Genomic DNA, 19,150 nt, shown 5'->3' with positions numbered 1-19,150 from the left:
GTGAGTCTGCGGCCATTTCGGCTATGAAAATAGCGGAGGAACAAGAGAACGCTTGCAATGAGGGACTTCAAGTTCGAGTTGTGATCGATGGAAAGGAAAAATTGGAGAGTTTTCAGGAAAAGATGAAACAATCAGAAGATGATGACATCAACTTCACAAGAAATAATTTTCATGTCGGGAGATTCTAGGACTTCTACTTTCCAAACAGCAGTCTGGACCTACAACATATATATACTCCATTTTCTTGTTCTATATTTGATTTTTTCTTTTTGTTTCTTATTCAAAACTGAGCAAGAAGAAAAGGTTTGACTCACGTGTCATGGACCATCCTTTTCCTTATTTTTTTTTTTTCTTGTAAATTGTCGATTTCATTTTCTTATTTAATTTATTGTTTTTAGTAGCTTAAAATAGTAAAAATTCTACTTAATTAAACAAACCTTTTCTTTACTAGTTTCATTTTGCTTATTTAATTTTTTTTTCAACAACGAAAACTTGTAAAAGGTTTAATTAATTAATGTTTGCAAATCTTTTCTATTTATTTTTTTTTATTTGAAAATTAAAAAACAATAAAAGTTTTAATAATTTTTTTTATAGGAAAATTTAAACAAAATAAAAAATGTAAAGAAAATAAATTAATTAAACAAAATTAATTAAGTTATTGAAAAAAATAAAACAATGTATATAAAATAGGACAAAATGCACTTCGCCCCCTAGAAAAATTCAAATTTTGCACTTACCCCTAATACAAATTCCAAAAATAGATTCCCCCTTCAAAATTTTGTTGCAGTTGCACTTAGCCCCAAATTATAATTTTTGGAGTACTTTTCATCTAAATTGCCGTGAATCTGTCCAAGGGAAGAGAAGGGCATTTGTGTCATTTGAGGGACGGATCACCGTAACAGTTGTTAGTTGAGGAGGATATTGAAAATTCTCGCAATTTTGAGATCTCTATAGGCACAATTTGTTTTGAAAAAAAAAAGAAACCCTAATTTCTTTTTCCTGAAATTAGTAAATGGGTTGTATTTTTCGTCTATTAGAAAAGATGAGGATATTAGGATTTAGATGGAAATAATGATATGGCTCAAATGCCCTTGAAGTGGACGAGTAAATGGAATTCCAATGAAAAAAACGCCCGAGGTTGTGATTTGGAGTCTCTTTTATTAATTTGTAGGGGGCGAAATGCAAAAAATGAATATTTCTGGGGGGTGGGGGGGATGCACTTTGTCCTATAAAATATCATAAATACCCCTCGAATTCTAATCCCCCACCCTTCTTTATATTCGCTTAATCCGCATGTGTTGTAAGTTATTTTTATTTTATTTTTTTTTGCAATGAAATTTTATTACAAGATATTTAAAGTTTCATATCAGATGACCTGCAGATTATGTAACGTTTTTTTAGGGGCAACAAAATTATAGTAAGCCAAATTGGCAAATTTTGGAGGTGAATGCCTGCTCTTTTTGACCTTTGGTATTTTTCTCTGACGAAGATGTTGTTCACTTAAGGTGGAGAAGGTGGGATTTTGTGGTAAAGATTCCGTTGAAAAATGGTGGAGCTTTTTTATAAATATTTTAATTAGTTTAGTGGTGGAAGGTTTATGAATTTGTACAGAATATAGATTGAAGAAGAAGAATGGAATAAAATAGAAAATATATTTAATGTAATGGTGAAATAAGATATTTTGATGGTGAAAATAATACGTCTCATATTTTATTAGGCCAATGGCATACAAAAAAAATTGCCTCATGGGTATAAGAAGACTCTATAGGCGAGTTTCGTATTATTTATTTATTATTATATTTTGGTAATTAATTTAAAAAATGAAAAAATGCACTTCGCCCCTTAAAAAATTTAGAAATTTCGCATTTTCCCTCTTACAAATTGAAAAATGAGACTACCCCTTCAAAATTTTATGCTAGTTGAACTTTGCCCTATTTAACATTTTCCGTCATTTTTTTCATCAGTATTTTTATTTCTCTGTTCACTTGAAGGATGTTTTTGTCTGTTCACTTGGGCTTAGTGCATTTAGTCCATTCGATTTAAAGAAACGAAATACAAAAAAACATAAATTCAGTATAAGTCATCTTCTTCCTCTGACCCATCCATCCCCACCAACCCCACCGCCAAACAACTCTGCATCCATCTTCCGCTGCACTTCGCCGCCTGCAACCACCCACCACCACACCGCAACTGCAACACCACCACGAAGGCGGGGGCGACGTCAATCGAGGTGTAATAACTATTAATGGGAATTCGAAAATTGAGCAACAGCAGAATGAGGGTTATAATGGTGGCGAAAGAAACTTGTGTTGTGAGGAAACTTGAAAAGGGTGAGAGCAAATATTAGGTGGTGGATCTTTTGCTTGATATGCCCTGAAGATGGTTTTTTAAGATAATGAAGAATGGTAGTAGTGGAGGAGGTGGAGGTGCCGTGATTGGAAGAAGGAAGGGTAGGGATGGAAATGGGTACGGGTTTGCTTGGTCTTATAAGACCCGGAATCGACCCATTTGGGACGGGTCTGGGTAAGTTATGTTAAATTACAACATTCAGCACATGCATTTCGACTAAGTCTAGAGTTTGTTAGTCTTTTACCAAGTCTTAGTTTAATAATTGTTTTTTTACCAAGTCATTAGCAAGTCAGTTATATCTCCTATTTTCTAGAGATTAGTTTGTTAGTGGAATTCTATGTGTGTATGCTGCATCATATTAGCATATAATAATTATTCAATTCGTAGCCCATTTTGAGTTCAAGTATTTATGTCTTTATTCTTCTTATTACATATCTTGCTCTTCTCTGCCAAATTAAAGTTCAACAATCTGGTATCAGAGCCAGGCGGACAGGCCGGCATTTGATTTCGTAACAAAGTATCAATTTCGAGAATGGGCGATCTCCAAGTTGTTGGCGGAATCAGAAAGCTTAACAATCAAAACTACAATTCTTGGTCTACTTGCATGATGTCTTACATGCAAGGCCAAGACTTGTGGGAGGTTGTTAACGGAAGTGAAGTTACGCAACCTGAGGTAGAAGATGCAAATGGTGTATTGCGAAAATGGAAGATAAAGGCAGGCAAAGCAATGTTCGCTTTGAAGACTACGATTGAAGATGATGTGCTGGAGCACATTCGAGATACCAAAACCCCGAAAGAAGCTTGGGATACGTTCGCCAAGCTGTTTTCGAAGAAGAATGACACGAGGCTTCAACTTCTCGAGAGCGAGCTATTGTCCGTAGCACAATGTAACATGACGATCGCTCAATATTTTCATAAAGTAAAGTCACTATGTCGGGAAATTTCTGAGCTAGACCCAGAAGCGCCGATCGGAGAAACCAAAATAAAGAGAATAATTATTCATGGTTTGAGGCCTGAGTATAGAGGCTTTGTTGCTGCAATACAGGGTTGGCCAAATCAGCCATCACTTGTCGAGTTCGAGAATTTGCTCGCCGGTCAAGAAGCTCTAGCGAAGCAAATGGGAGGAGTTTCGCTTAAAGGTGAAGAGGAAGCTCTCTACGCCAACAAAAGCAAATGGAATACCAAACAACGGCATGCTGGTGGATTTAGGAGAAATGAGGATAAAGGAAAAACTCATTATCAAAAGGAATGGAGCACTCGTGCAGGGGGAGCTTCGAAGAATTATGGCAACTACAAAAAGTTTGACGGGAAGTGCCATAATTGTGGGAAGAGAAGGGCCACATGGAAAGCGTTTGTTGGGCGAGGAAAAAGGCGCCCGTCGAAAGTAATGCTGCTACTTCCAAATGTGAAGAGGAATGGGATGCCGAGGCATTTCTTGCGATGGACGAAGACGGGCTAGCTCTAGCAACAACAATGTCATCTCAAATCGATTATGAGAATGATTGGATAGTTGACTCGGGCTGCTCAAATCATATGACAGGAGACAAGGAGAAGCTGAAAAATATCTGTGAATATAAGGGAAATCGAGTGGTCGTGACAGCCGACAACTCAAAATTACCAATAGCTCACGTTGGTAATACTCTGAAATCTCCTCAATATAATGCAAATGAAGAACCGCTGAAAAATGTCTATCACGTTCCAGGAATGATGAAAAATCTTTTATCCGTAGCACAAATTACGAAATCGGGCAAATATGTATTGTTTGGCCCGGAGGATGTAAGGATATACCATCACCTGGAGATTGTGGAAGAGCCAATAATGAAGGGAAAGAAGCTAGAGTCCATCTATGTGATGAGTGCCGAGACAGCATACGTTGACAAAACGAGGAAAAATGAAACCGCGGATCTATGGCATATGCGACTAAGCCACGTTAGCTATTCTAAGCTGAATGTAATGATGAAAAAGACGATGTTAAAGGGTCTTCCCAACCTTGAAGTAAGAACCGACACAATTTGTGCACCGACACAATTTGTGCAGGATGCCAATACGGGAAATCGCATCAGCTGCCATATGAAGAATCAAAGTTCAAAGCAAAGGAACCATTAGAGTTAATTCACTCTGATGTGTTTGGACCCGTCAAGCTAGCCTCGATCGGCGGAATGAGGTATATGGTAACTTTTATTGATGATTTCTCCAGGTTCGTATGGGTCTATTTCCTCAAGGAAAAATCCGAAACTTTCTCAAATTCAAAGAGTTTAAAAAGATTGCAGAATCGGAAATTGGTAGAAAGGTTCGATGTTTGCGATCGGACAACGGGGGAGAATATACGTCACATGAGTTCTCTGATTTTCTTAGGGAGTTTCAAATACGCCATCATTTCACGTGCCCCAATACTCCACAGCAAAACGGCGTAGCCGAAAGAAAGAACCGACACTTGGCGGAAATTTGTAGAAGCATGTTTCACGCGAAAAATGTTCCTGGTCAATTTTGGGCAGAAGCAATGGCGACGGCTGCATTTGTAATTAATCGGCTGCCCCAACAAAGGTTATACTTTCTTTCACCCTTTGAAAAATTATGGAATATGAAACCTACAGTTAGCTATTTTCGAGTTTTTGGTTGCGTGTGTTATGTATTTGTTCCTAATCATTTACGTAACAAGATGGACAAGAAAGCAGTCAGGTGTATTTTTGTCGGTTATGATAGTCAACGAAAAGGGTGGAAATGTTGTGATCCTACAACAAGAAAATGCTACACATCTCGAAATGTGGTGTTTGACGAAGCTTCTTCTTGGTGGTCTTCGGAAAAGAAAATATTACCCGATTCAGATAATTTTGAAGATAAGTTGGAATCAGCCCAGATTCAACTTAGTGTAGATGATGCTTCAAATGACGATGGTGATGGTGAAGAAGTTGTAGCTCAAAATCCTTGGCAAACTGGTGTTTATGAACAACCAAGAGAAGAGGTTGACTCTAGCGGAGGAGAAACGCCAATTTCGCTAAGAAGATCAACACGAGCTAGAAAGATGAATCCTAAATATGCCACTGCTGCCATTGTAGAAGAAAAAGATGCTAAAGAACCTGAGACGTTTGAGGAAGCATCTCAAAACCTCGAATGGAATAAAGCTATGAAAGAAGAAATTGGTGCTTTAGAACGCAATCAAACTTGGGAGCTCGTACCAAAACCAAGAGAAGTGCAGCATATTTCTTGCAAGTGGGTGTACAAAATAAAACGGTGCGCAAATGGATCGATCGAGAAATACAAGGCTCGATTGGTAGCTCGAGGATTCTCTCAACAATATGGACTAGACTATGATGAAACGTTTAGTCCAGTCGCAAAGCTTACAACCGTTCGAGTCTTACTTGCACTTGCTGCAAATAAAAATTGGAGCTTGTGGCAAATGGATGTAAAGAATGCATTTTTGCATGGGGAGTTGGATCGGGAGATATACATGAATCAACCATTGGGTTTCCAAAGTCGGGATCATCCAGAATATGTGTGCAAACTACGTAAAGCGCTCTACGGTTTGAAACAAGCTCCAAGAGCTTGGTATGGTAAGATTGCTGAATTTCTTACTCATAGTGGCTATTCGGTAACATCGGCTGATTCTAATTTATTCGTTAAAGTTAGTGGATCGAGACTAGCTATTGTGCTAGTATACGTGGATGATTTAATTGTAACAGGTGATTGCGAAGAAGAAATTCAACGAAAAAAGGAGAACCTATCCGTTCGTTTCCAAATGAAGGAACTTGGCAAACTCAAGCATTTTCTTGGTTTAGAGATTGAGTATTCTCAAGAAGGAATATTTCTCCACCAACAAAAATATTCTAGGGATTTGCTGCAGAAATTTGGAATGGTTAACAGTAAGCCAATTTCGACACCTATGGAGCCAAATGCCAAAATGTGTGCTCACGAAGGAAGTGATTTGGAAGATACAACGATGTATCGGAAATTGGTGGGTAGCCTGATTTACTTAACTATAACAAGGCCCGATATCTCTTATGCAGTTGGCGTGATGAGTCGGTATATGCAAAATCCAAAGAAACCCCATCTCGAAGCTGTTCGGCGAATTATGAGGTACGTGAAAACCACACTTGGTCATGGTATTTTATATAAGAAAGGTGGAGATTGCAAGTTATTTGGTTACTGTGATGCCGACTACGCTGGGGACCATGATACTCGACGCTCAACTACTGGATACGTCTTTATGCTTGGGTCCGGAGCAATTTCTTGGTGTAGCAAAAGGCAGCCCACTGTTTCTTTGTCGACAACCGAAGCGGAATATCGGGCTGCGGCAATGGCGGCACAAGAGAGTACTTGGCTCATATATTTATTGAATGAGTTGCATCAACCCTTAGATTATATGGTTTTTCCTTATTGTGCGATAACCAGTCGGCAATACGTTTAGCGGAAAATCCAGTCTTTTATGCTAGAACGAAGCACGTAGCGGTACAGTATAATTTCATCAGGGAGAAAGTTCTTCAAGAAGAAATTAAATTGGAGTATATAGAGACAAAGAATCAAGTGGCAGACTTGTTCACAAAAAGCTTGAATAGCAACCAGCTTACAAGCTTATGTCATCAACTCGGTTTGATGAAAATGAGTGCTGATGTTGAGGGGAAGTGTTAAATTACAACATTCAGCACATGCATTTTAACTAAGTCTAGAGTTTGTTAGTCTTTTACCAAGTCTTAGTTTAATAATTGTTTTTTTACCAAGTCATTAGCAAGTCAGTTATATCTCCTATTTTCTAGAGATTAGTTTGTTAGTGGAATTCTATGTGTGTATGCTGCATCATATTAGCATATAATAATTATTCAATTCGTAGCCCATTTTGAGTTCAAGTATTTCTGTCTTTATTCTTCTTATTACATATATTGCTCTTCTCTGCCAAATTAAAGTTCAACAAGTTAAATGGTTATGGGTCACGTAATGGGTTTAAGTTTCTAGAACTGGACGGTTCCGGATCGGATTATGGGTCTTATTTGAACCGACCTAGAACCGACCCGTATAAATATATTATATTTTATAATTAATCTATATATACAAATTAATTTATGATTTCATTTATCAAACTTTCAATTTGCATCGAGTCTATTCTCATTTATTCATTTTTCACCATTTCATGTTTTCGAATCTCATTTCTCGCAAGTAAAATCTATCATTTATCGACCAACGCTAGCCGTCTTGCCTTTTGAACTGTACTTATCGTAGAAGTTAAATATAATTAATTATATAATTTTATTATTCACTTTATATCATTTGTAGAAGTATTTTAAAATATGGTATATTAAGTTTTACATTATTTTGTTAAAATATAGAAGCAAAATATTATGAAAATTAAAAAAAAAAAATTGTTATGTTAACGGGTCTAGCGGGTCTGACGGGTCAGAATCCCTAAAAGAAGGTGATTAGAGTTTTTAAATAAATTTTGAAATTGTAATTTGGTCCCTATAATCAGATGGATAATAATTAAAATTGAGTGAAATAGCAAAAAGAAAAAAACATATATACCTTAAAATGACGCATATATACCTTAGGAAAAATTGCACATCACCATCTATAAATTTTGCAATTTTTGCACTTTACCCCCTCAATTTTTTTAAAAGTGAATGTCCCCCTTCAAAATATTATTCTTGTAGTTCATTGCCCCGATAACAAAATTTCGATGGATTATTCATCGGAATTGAAGATTTTTGTTGCACGTTGCCCCTTTAAATGTTATTTTTACTGAACGTTGCCCCTTAAAAACATTACTTTTTTTGCACATTATTGCCCCTTTGAAATGTTATTTTTGTTGCACAATGCCCTCCAAAAAAGGCTTATGGGGCAAAGTACAATCAATATAATATTTTGAGGGGGGAATATCCATTTTTTTAAAATTTTAGCGGGGAAAGTGCGAAAAACTGAAATTTGTAGGGGGTAAAGTGCTTTTGTCCTACCCCTTAAATGGACGGACAAATTTGAAATCCGTTAAAAAATGCACCATAATTCAAATTTTGGGGCAAAGTGCAACTACAACAAAATTTGGAAGAGGGAGAGTCTCATTTTTTAATTTGTAGGGGGAAGTGCAACTATAACAAAATTTGGAAGGGGGAAAGTTTAATTTTTTAATTTGTAGGGTGGAAGTGCGCAAACCAGGAATTTCAAGGGGGAATGCATTCATTTTGTCCTTTAAAAACAGGGCAAATTACACATCACCCCCTTAAAATTTCTAATTTTAGCACTTTACACCCTCAAAATTTTAAAAAGTGAATGTCCCCTTCAAAATATTATTCTTGTTGCACATTGCCCCCATATCAAAATTTTGATGGATTATTCATCGTCATTGAGTATTTTTGTTGCACATAGCCCATTTATATGTTATTTTTGTTGCACATTACCCCTTAAAAACATTATATTTTTTGCACAAGGCCCCTTTATATGTTATTTTTGTTGCACATTACCCCTTAAAAACATTATATTTTTTGCACAAGGCCCCTTTAAAATGTTATTTTTGTTGCACAATGCCCGCTAAAAAATGGCTTATGGTGCAAAGTGCAATGAAAATAATATTTTGAAGGGGGATTATCCAGTTTTTAAATTTTTAGAAGGGAAAGTGCGAAAATGAGAAATTTGTATGGAGTGAAGTGCATTTTGTCCTAACACGGTTAGACGGTTAGTAGTCAAATAAGTTGAAATAAGTTGTGAAGGAGAAATTTCAAGAGGAAACGCCCTGACTTCTTTGATCCTACACCCAAACACCGGGTGTAGGGTCGAAGGAGTCGAGCGCCTTTAAATGTAGTACTAAACGGTTAGTAGTCAAATAAGTTGACTGGTAGGTTTGGGGCTAAATGTATATTTCAAAGTATAAAGGGGATAGATATTGTAGAGGACAAAAATAAAGTTTCATTGCAAAATAACATGGAGATTATTTTTTTTAACACAGCGTTGTAATTTTCTTCAGTAGGGGACCCGCGGATAACTATCTCATACCCTAAACTCCAATGTATGCCACATATCTTCTTCTACTAATTTCATATGTTCTACTTGCGGTAAACCACATTTTTTTCGAAACTCTAAACAAGATTTTTAAGCTATGGCAGCATACGCATCTCTAGTTTCTCTTTTGACTACAATGGATCAGATCAAGAATCACCCTCGCTTTTCCACTTCTGTCGACAAGAACCAGCTCGAATCTCTCGGCGAAAAAATCGGTTTCTTGTTAGAATTCATAGAGAAGCATACTGATGGAGTTTTAGAGAGCCGGATTGCATGTGCAGCGTACGCGGCTGAAGACGTAATCGAATCTCATGTGGTCGACCAAATTAAACCTGGTATCAGGACAAAGGTTGCTAAGATCATCCATTCAATGCGCCTAAAGAAGACATGGGCTTCCCTGTTGGACCTCCATAGTGTAATAGAAGAAATGGATTCTATCAAGAAAAAAGTTTTGGAGTTGAAAGATGAAATTGGATCCAACGAACAAGATATGCAGCCCACATGTACTACTACTTCATCAAGTACACCTCTTATTACCACCGGCAAGAATACTATGGTCGGTTTTGAGGAACAGTTGCTTCAACTTTTGGACAAGCTCACCGGCCAACAATCTAACCGGCAAGTCATTCCAATCGTAGGCATGGGCGGCATTGGTAAGACTACTCTCGCCAAAAATGCTTACGAACATTCACTTATTGTTCACCATTTCGATATTCGTACTTGGATCACAGTATCTCAAAAGTATAATGTCATAGAACTTCTCTTACAACTTCTTTCTGAAAAAAATAGTCAAATAGATGAGCAGTTATTAGGACAAAAGTTACATAAAATGCTATGGGGTCGGAGATATTTGATTGTAATTGATGATATTTGGAGTATTGAAGCTTGGGAGGAGGTAAGTTGTTTCTTTCCAGACAACAATAATGGAAGTCGAATTGTTGCGACTACAAGGATATCGAATGTGGCTAATTACTTCGACTCTCCGTGCATTGAGTTGAGTTTTCTAGATGAGGATAAAAGTTGGAAACTATTTTGTCAAATGGCATTTGATCAAGTTGGATGCTCTTCTGAGCTAGAGGATATTGGAAAGGAGATTATTAAGAAATGCAAAGGGCTCCCCCTTTCGATTTGTGTGATTGGTGGGCTTCTTGGAAGATCCAATAGAACGCAAAAATACTGGAAAAATATAGCAAAAGATTTAACCTCAATTCTTAACTCCGGAGAGGATGAGAATTGCTTGAGTATATTATCATTGAGTTACACCTACTTGCCTGCTCATCTTAAACCATGTTTTCTTTACATGGGTATTTTTCCCGAAGACCATAAGATTTTCGTCTCTCGACTGATCAAACTTTGGGTGGCTGAAGGATTTATAAAATCGAATCTATCAGAAAGCTGGGAAGAGACTGCACGAGGTTACTTGAGTGATCTAATTGACATGAATCTCGTTTTGAATCATAGGTTGGGATCGAATGGAAGAATTAAAATTTGCAAGATTCATGATCTCTTGCGAGATTTATGTCTAAAGGTAGCTCATAAAGACGAGTTTATCTGTGTGATGGAGGACACCCAACAAGGAATAGAAAGTGGGCGTCGCATTGTATGTAATGAAAAATTTCTAACGGCCAAGCATCATGAATCCCGTGCCCTTCATACTCTGCAATTGGCACCACTTACCCGTACTTTGGTAACAAGCATAGATTGTCGATTGCCCAAAAATAGATTGTTGAGAGTAATGTCATTCAACAAAGGAGCCAGGATAAAATATTTATGCCGGCATATAGTTGATCAAGTTAACATGCGGTATCTTGCTTATTACAAATTGACGAGATCCTTTCCTGCTGACAAGCTTTCTTCGTCAATAGACGTTCTATGGAATTTGCAAACAATAATTATTACAGCAAACATTGAAGCACCATCTCAAATTTGGAAGATGCGGCAACTGCATGTGGATATATATGAGCTACACCTTCCCGATCCTCCTCGGAATCGTGGACAACAACAGAGTGAGTTTGTTTTGCAAAATCTACAAACACTTAAGACGGTATTTAACTTCGTGTGGAGCGAGGGGGCTTGTGAGAGACTCGTCAATGTCAGGAAATTGAACATAAAGTATGTTAGTGACCCGCAAAGGTCGAATACTGAGTACCGTCTCTACAATATATGCCGCTTGCATAAACTTGAATCACTTACGTGTTGTCCGTATGATGTGGATAATGTATTGCAGAAGCTCACTTTCCCAAGTTCGCTCAAGAAGTTGTGTTTACAAGGTAGCATGATTCGGTGGGAAGATTTAACGGTGATTGGCTCGTTGCCCAATCTTGAAGTTTTGAAATTGAAAGATCGTTTGGTCAAAGGATCAGTGTGGAACCCTGTTGAGGGGGAATTCCTTCGCCTTAAATTCCTTTTGATACAATGGAGTGATTTGGTTAACTGGAATGCAGACAGCTCCCATTTTCCTGTATTGGAGAAACTTGTTCTTGAAAGTTTGAAAAAATTGGAGGAAATCCCGTTAGATATCGGAGAAATACCGACACTTGGACTTATCCAAGTGCATTGGTGTAGTGAGTCTGCGGCCATTTCGGCTATGAAAATAGCGGAGGAACAAGAGAATAACGGTAACGAAGAACTTCAAGTTCGAGTGTCGTTTGCCGGAAAGTACCAATTAGAGAGTTTTCAAGAAAAGATGAAACAATCAGCGGATCAGAACTTCACAAGATATAATTTTCAAGCCGTTGCATACTAGGACTTCTAGTTTCCACACAAAGCCTGGATCTATGTTGCACAGACACTTCAAATTGTTAAATGTATCGCGTGTGTAACTTTTTTCGTGTCGGTTACAACACGGGGAACTCGTAGGACAATTGTTGGGCTATTTTTGTAATTTCGGTAAAAAAATAAAAATAGAAACACATTTCCATAGAAAATTTTCCAAATTATTTTTTTCTTTCCTTCGTTGTTTACATGATTTGACCGTCAATTGCAAATTCATGGATGGTTATAAATTATAATATTTATATGAATATATTTATACGAATATATATAAAAAAAATCATGATTTCTAAATAAAATAGACATGTATATCTTTCATATTTAAATTCTCGCGCAAAGGAACATCTAGATCTAGATTCGCAGAAATCGATTGGGCAAAAAATCTTGTAAAAATGAGAAAGAAGAAAAAAAAAACGATAATGAAAAGTGGGTGAGAGAATGAGGGGGAAGAAAATAAGTTTGGGATCAAATTCGTGGTGGAAAAAACTAGGCAAATATTTCTTCTTAATATATGAAAATATTTGTGTTTGTATATGTTAGAATCCGAGAGGATTCTATTTCGGTTTTTCAACACGTGTGCGAAAAACGTGTATAAAAACTAGGGAAGTTTCCTTAGTTCTTTAAACTCTTATTTTGTCATTAATTTATTTAATTACCTTAGTGTTTTATTAACAAGGAATTTATTTGACTAAGACTTTCCTTGTTGTCATAATTCCTTGTTCCTTACGTGAAGAATTTATCTAACCTAATGGGCTCTAATTTTGTAGGGCTCTACCAATACAACTAAGGAATTATAAGAAGGGAGCATCAACGTCATTACAGACTGTCCCTTTTATTTGAGAGAAAAACTTTTTCTGCTCTTGCGTTGCTGCACCTGAGTTGTGATCTTATTCGAGAAGAAAAACACAGCAAACGATTTGCTTCTTTCACGCGAAAAGAAGATCGGTTCTTCGGGAGAAGAACTCAGAAGATCTCGGGAGGAGGTCGATCCGCCGACTGAGGGACTCAGCGTTGAAGAAATTTCAACCGTGCGGAAAGGGACGTGCTGCAAAGTGAAGATTGACAATTCAGCGTAGGATACAAGAACGGCGTCGACAAAGAGGGAGTCTTTGCATTTTCGATTAAGTCCTATTACTGTATTCGTAAAACTAAAAATTAGTGAATTTCATTTGCAGGTCCCCGTGGATGTAGGGTACAATTGTATCCGAACCACTTTAAAATTTGTGTCTTTTTATTACTGTTCCATTAACTGTTGCAACTCTTCGTAAAACAGTAGAACAGTAGCTAAAACTGAATCTGGGATTTATCGGACACAAATTTATAATTAATTTGCACGAAATAATTCTAACAATTGGCATCAAGAGCCTGTCACTAAATACATCTAGTGAGATTTTGGGAACTAACTACTCTTATTTTGTGCAGATATGAATACTCAACGAGAAGGATCGTCAACTACTCGCCCACCTCTCCTAATCGGATCAAACTACTCATATTGGAAATCAAAAATGAAGATGTTTATCAAATCCATAGATGAGAGAGCATGGCGCGCCATCATAACTGGTTGGACACCTCCCATGGTCAAAGGAGAAGACAAAATGGAAGCTTTCAAACCAGAAGCAGATTGGAGTGACGTAGAGATACTACTCGCAAACTACAACTCAAGGGCCCTAAACGCAATATTTAGTGGTGTTGATGATAATCAATTTAAACTAATAGCGTCATGTGAATCTGCTAAAAGAGCTTGGGAAATCCTTCAAGTCACATACGAAGGAACGTCAACTGTGAGGACGTCGAAGTTACAAATGCTGGCCACCAAGTTCGAAAATTTGAAGATGGAAGAGAATGAGACGATCACTGACTTCCATGCTAAATTATGTGATATCTCCAATGAATCATATGCACTCGGTGAACCTTACTCTGAAAGCAAATTGGTGAGAAAGGCGATGCGCTCTTTACCTGAAAGATTTGCTTACCGAATTGCTGCCATTGAAGAAGTCAGAGATGTTGACACGCTCAAACTAGACGAACTCATGGGGAAACTTCTGGCACAAGAACTCAATCATGGTGAAAATCATCGTGAAAAGCCTAGAGAAAAGAAGATAGCCTTTCAAGCAGAAACTTCATATGCAACACCCCAAAATTCGTCAACTCAAGAAGATGAGCAGACGGTAGAGGAATCCTTGGCAATACTATCAAAAAATTTTGGGAAATTTCTCAAAAAGATCGGTAAAAGGGGAAATCTTCCAAGCACAGGGAAAACCGTGAACTTTCAAAATTCGAGGAGAAATTCAAATCAAGATAACTCAGAGGAGTCAAAACCAAGAAGAATACAATGTCGAGAATGCGAAGGCTTTGGTCACATTCAATCAGAATGCGCAAACACCCTGAAGAAAAAGAAGAAAATATCACTTACTACTGTTTGGAGCGATGAAGAAGAATCTGATGATGACCAAGGAAACAACGATCAAGTCACTAACTTTGTAGCATTCAGCAGCAAAGTTCCTCTGGACAACTCAGAATCAACTGTTGCTTCAACTGTTGCAACAGACTGTGAAACAGAATCCAGGTATGAAAATATGTGTTCTGATTATGACAAAAATCTAAACGAAAATTCTTCTTTTGCAGAGGATCTAAACAGCAGCAGTGATGAGGAAGAACCAACCTTGGATGAAGTAAAGGAGGTATATGAAAAAATGTACCAAAAATGGCTCGACGTCGTTAAGGTAAATAACTTCCTGGAAAAGGAGAAGTTTGTGCTTATAGAGGAAAACAAGACACTAAAGGTAAGAATCTCTACTCTTGAGAAAAGGATCATATCTAGTGATCAAGAGAAAAATAGTTTGCAGGCTAAACTTACTCAAACTCAAGAAGCAATTGCAAAATTGAACTTGGGTAGAGGTAATCTAGATGAAATCTTAAGCAACAACAAGCCAAACTATAATCGTCTAGGCATAGGAGGGAGTCAGCTACCCAAAGTTGATCTAAAGCGAAAGGAAGATCAAAACAGAAAAATCAACTTTGTTAAACAAGCTTCTGTCTCACAAACAGTTGCAACTGTTGAAGCAACGAAACACAATTCAAAGAAAAGGTTTATTCCCACTTGTTTTTTCTGTCAAAATCCAGGTCACATACGTCCTAGATGCTTCAAATATTTAAAACTTGTGAAAAAGCTTGTGGCTCGTTCTCTTTACTCTGCTAGGGCTGATTATTTTCCTTCACCCTCTCAAAAACCCAAAAATAAAATCGATATTTCCAATAGACCTCAGCAAAAAATTTGGGATGAAAAGTCCACGTTTAAATGCTTATCTGCGATTACTTCTTTAAAAGCAAGTACTACTAATGATTGGTATTTTGACAGTGGGTGTTCACGACATATGACCGGTGTTAAAGAGTTTCTGAAAAACTATCAACAAATCACCGGTGGAGCTGTTACCTTTGGAAACGGAAAAAATGGTGAAGTGCTAGGGAAAGGATCGCTAAATCATGAGAATCTCCCAAAGCTGAAGAATGTACTATTTGTAGAAGGACTCACGTCAAATCTGATAAGCATCAGCCAGTTATGTGATCAAGATCTTGAAGTCAGATTCAACAAATTCACATGTCGAGTATTAGACAAAGACGAGAATTGTGTTATTCAAGGAACTCGATCATCTGACAACTGCTATATTCTTGTCTCTGCTGGACTACTGGAAGAGGAACCAACAAAGGAATCGGAAAACAGCTTCAGTGTCGCACCAACAGTTCCAACAGTTGATGCAGCCTCTACCATTTCAGAAGAAAGTGACGTCAATTCTGAAACAGGAGACGAAGCTGAAGTCAGGCCTCTCGAATTGGATGATCAAACTCACAAGGAACCCTCAAGAAGAGTCAAGAAGAATCATCCAGTGGATCAAGTCATTGGTCCGGTAGAAGAAGGAATTCAAACCCGAGGCTTTAGCGATGCTGATTGGGCAGGTGATGCAGATGATCGAAAAAGCACAACTGGAGGATGCTTCTATCTTGGGAACAATCTCGTGTCCTGGTACAGCAAAAAACTCTTATGGATGAAACAAATGGTATGTGATTATGGTATTAGTCAAGATTTATTGCATATTTATTGTGACAATATGAGTGCAATTAATATTTCCAAGAATCCAGTACAGCACTCTCGAACTAAGCATATTGAAATCCGGTACCACTTCATTAGAAATCTGGTAGAGGAAGGAACTGTCTCATTAGAGTATGTCACAACAGAAAAACAACTTGCTGACATCTTTACTAAACCCCTTGATGCACATAGGTTCGATTCCTTGCGAAATTCGCTTGGAATCTGTATTGTTTGATCTGTGCAGCTGCATAAACTGTTGCAACTGTCTGTGTCCAGACTTGCAACTTTTAGGTTTTTATGGACACATCACACATACTGCATTTTGTTCATCTAAGTTATGCATTAGTCATGCTGCATGTGATGAAAACTCTTGTGTATTGGATACTATCTGTACTTTCAAACTTTGTGAGGTAAAACTTCATCAATCCCCGAATGATGGCTATAGAGGCTTTAGTTTATTTAATACTCTTCACAATCTCGTCATGGTTTAACACTTTCATAAGGAAAAGCTGCCTCTCCAAATGAGTGAAAGCTACTCTTGAATTTTTGTTTAAACTATATATAATAAATTGGTTTGTGAATAGTTCGAAGCCTTTTTGAGTTGAGTCAGTAAATCACGTGGCCGAAAGCTCCTACAAGGCTCAAATAGAAAGCCCAGGGGACTACACATTGCACGACCACTGTAAACTTTTATATGGTCAGTGAATAGTTCGAAGCCTTTTTGAGTTGAGCCGGTAAACCTCATGACCGAACCCTCACCATACGACTCAATTAGAAAGCCCAGGGAACTACACATTGCACGACCGCAACTATCTCGCTAATTAAATTGCTCTGTTCTTCATGAAAAAGCTACCATTAGTAGGGTGTGTATGCTACCTAATAAGAGCGTTTTTGTGCTTGATTTGAGAGTATTAAATTTATTGTTAGTCTTGTTAGTTTGTATTTCGGAGCTTGCTTTTTTGTTAAAATTGAAGATAAACCCCATGGGTTTGATAGTCCTAATAGTATTCTATTCACTCGTGTTTACTCACTCATACTCTCTTTCGTTTTCTCACGTTTATTTTTCTCGTCCTAGTAATTTAATTCTGCATATTAGGCATATATATATAAAAAAAAAAAAAAAAAAAAAAAAAAAAAAAAAAACGGGGTGGGTTCGTATATGTTTTGGCGGCAATCATTTTTTTGAAGTCACCCACTTTTCTGAACATTTTTTTCTTCTCGAAGTTTTCTTGAACTGTGATTGGGCTTCATATGTGAAGGTTGAGAGTTGCTGTACCTGAATTTATTTTTTATAAAATTGCTCTCCTTATTGGCAGAATAATACTTGCAATTTCTTCACTATAATCTTCCTAAATTGCTAAAATACCCCTGAGAAGACCAACAGTTACCTATGTTTATGCCCCTTTTCGTTTTTTTCTCCAAATTGGTTTTCTTCTCTACTGCTCTCTTTTCCTTCTTTCTCCTTTGCAGCAAATCTCCAATCTGCACTCAAATCAAAGGAATCCAAGAGCACAGTTATGGGGAAACGAAAAAGCACCGGTGGATCGTCTTCTTCGTCCAAACGACGATCATCTCGACCAGCAACCGCGTCTTCGGCAGCTCCTCCGCCGCGACGCCGCTCCGATGACCGCCCTGCCTTCGAAGAGCCGTTGGATGCCGTGCCTCTTGCCTTTTGGGAGCCCCCACTCCTTCTCACGGCCGCCTCCGCTGAAAATTTTGGTCCCTAGGTTTTCTCCACCGCTGTCGCCGCCAGTCTCACCGCCGTGACCGTTCATCTATTCTCCACCATCTCCTCTACTGCCACACTCGCCGGCGGCCCAATCGTCACCACCACCGTGTGCACCGCCATCGCAACCACCCAAACCGGCCTCACCTGCACCCCGCCACCTCGCCGCTCTCGTCGACGCGTTACTCACTCTGCCTCGCCTTCCGCTACTCGCACCACCGCAGGTCACTCTGCACCGGATCCCGTGGTGCCTATCTCTGCTGTCGCTGCTTTTAATTCTCGGTTCCTTCTCCGAGAGCATCAAACCCGGTGGCGTCTGTCAAGTGGTTCATAATTTTTATGCCAACCTACCTAGTGGGGTCTCTGATTGTCGAGGTCGTTTTTTTTTTTACAAAGAAGAAACTCGACTATTTTACTGCCCTTGCTCAGAAAGGGGGAGATTATTCTTGAGGGGGAGTTGACAACGACGCATCAACCCAGGAGGAACTGCATACAGGGGGAGCTGATGCATCTGCTGGAACTACTACTGAACTGTTGTTGCTCCAACTGTTCCAACAGTTGATGGTACATCAGCTGAAGTTGATACGAATGATGACGAGGAGTTGTTCGTTGATGCTGAATATATTCTGGAGTAGTTTTTTTTGTGGTTGTCGAATTGATTTTCTGAACAACGGCCTCTAATAGTCTGCTAGGCTTAATTTTTTTCTTGTTTCGTTAACTGCTTTTTCCTTTAACTGTTCTAACAGTTACTCTATTATGCAGTCTAATGTTTTGTCAGGTATTTGATCAAGGGGGAGGACTTGATTATAATAAATAGATGACAAAGGGGGAGATTGTTAGAATCCGAGAGGATTCTATTTCGGTTTTTCAACACGTGTGCGAAAAACGTGTATAAAAACTAGGGAAGTTTCCTTAGTTCTTTAAACTCTTATTTTGTCATTAATTTATTTAATTACCTTAGTGTTTTATTAACAAGGAATTTATTTGACTAAGACTTTCCTTGTTGTCATAATTCCTTGTTCCTTACGTGAAGAATTTATCTAACCTAATGGGCTCTAATTTTGTAGGGCTCTACCAATACAACTAAGGAATTATAAGAAGGGAGCATCAACGTCATTACAGACTGTCCCTTTTATTTGAGAGAAAAACTTTTTCTGCTCTTGCGTTGCTGCACCTGAGTTGTGATCTTATTCGAGAAGAAAAACACAGCAAACGATTTGCTTCTTTCACGCGAAAAG

The 19,150-nt window shown here is 38.0% G+C and overlaps 2 protein-coding genes across 2 annotated transcripts; both read left to right on the top strand.

Annotated features, from left to right (window-relative positions):
- The first annotated feature begins 9,344 nt into the window (after positions 1 to 9,344).
- Positions 9,345 to 12,398, top strand: LOC105976175 (putative late blight resistance protein homolog R1B-17). The gene has a single exon (XM_013001467.2). It carries the CDS (start codon positions 9,425 to 9,427, stop codon positions 12,071 to 12,073), a length of 2,649 nt encoding a protein of 882 aa, XP_012856921.2. The 5' UTR covers positions 9,345 to 9,424; the 3' UTR covers positions 12,074 to 12,398.
- A 1,206-nt stretch (positions 12,399 to 13,604) lies between these two features.
- On the top strand, positions 13,605 to 17,953 carry LOC148771224 (uncharacterized). The gene is made up of 2 exons (XM_088817545.1): positions 13,605 to 16,154; positions 17,657 to 17,953. Exons 1-2 carry the CDS (start codon positions 13,605 to 13,607, stop codon positions 17,951 to 17,953), a joined length of 2,847 nt encoding a protein of 948 aa, XP_088673671.1.
- The last annotated feature ends 1,197 nt before the right edge of the window (positions 17,954 to 19,150 follow it).

Source organism: Erythranthe guttata, chromosome 4, assembly GCF_056151865.1.
Source record: "Erythranthe guttata isolate IM_541 chromosome 4, IM_541, whole genome shotgun sequence".
Classification (NCBI taxonomy): Eukaryota; Viridiplantae; Streptophyta; class Magnoliopsida; order Lamiales; family Phrymaceae; genus Erythranthe; species Erythranthe guttata.
Note: the sequence above shows the minus strand (reverse complement) of the source record. Positions and strands in the feature narration are given on the sequence as shown.

Bases quoted from the DNA above. Each gene is read 5' to 3' on its own strand.
- LOC148771224 (XM_088817545.1), top strand. From the start codon at position 13,605: ATGAAGATGTTTATCAAATCCATAGATGAGAGAGCATGGCGCGCCATC. The intron at 16,155-17,656 runs GTATGTGATTAT...TCTCCTTTGCAG, and splicing joins TCTTATGGATGAAACAAATG to CAAATCTCCAATCTGCACTC.
- LOC105976175 (XM_013001467.2), top strand. From the start codon at position 9,425: ATGGCAGCATACGCATCTCTAGTTTCTCTTTTGACTACAATGGATCAG.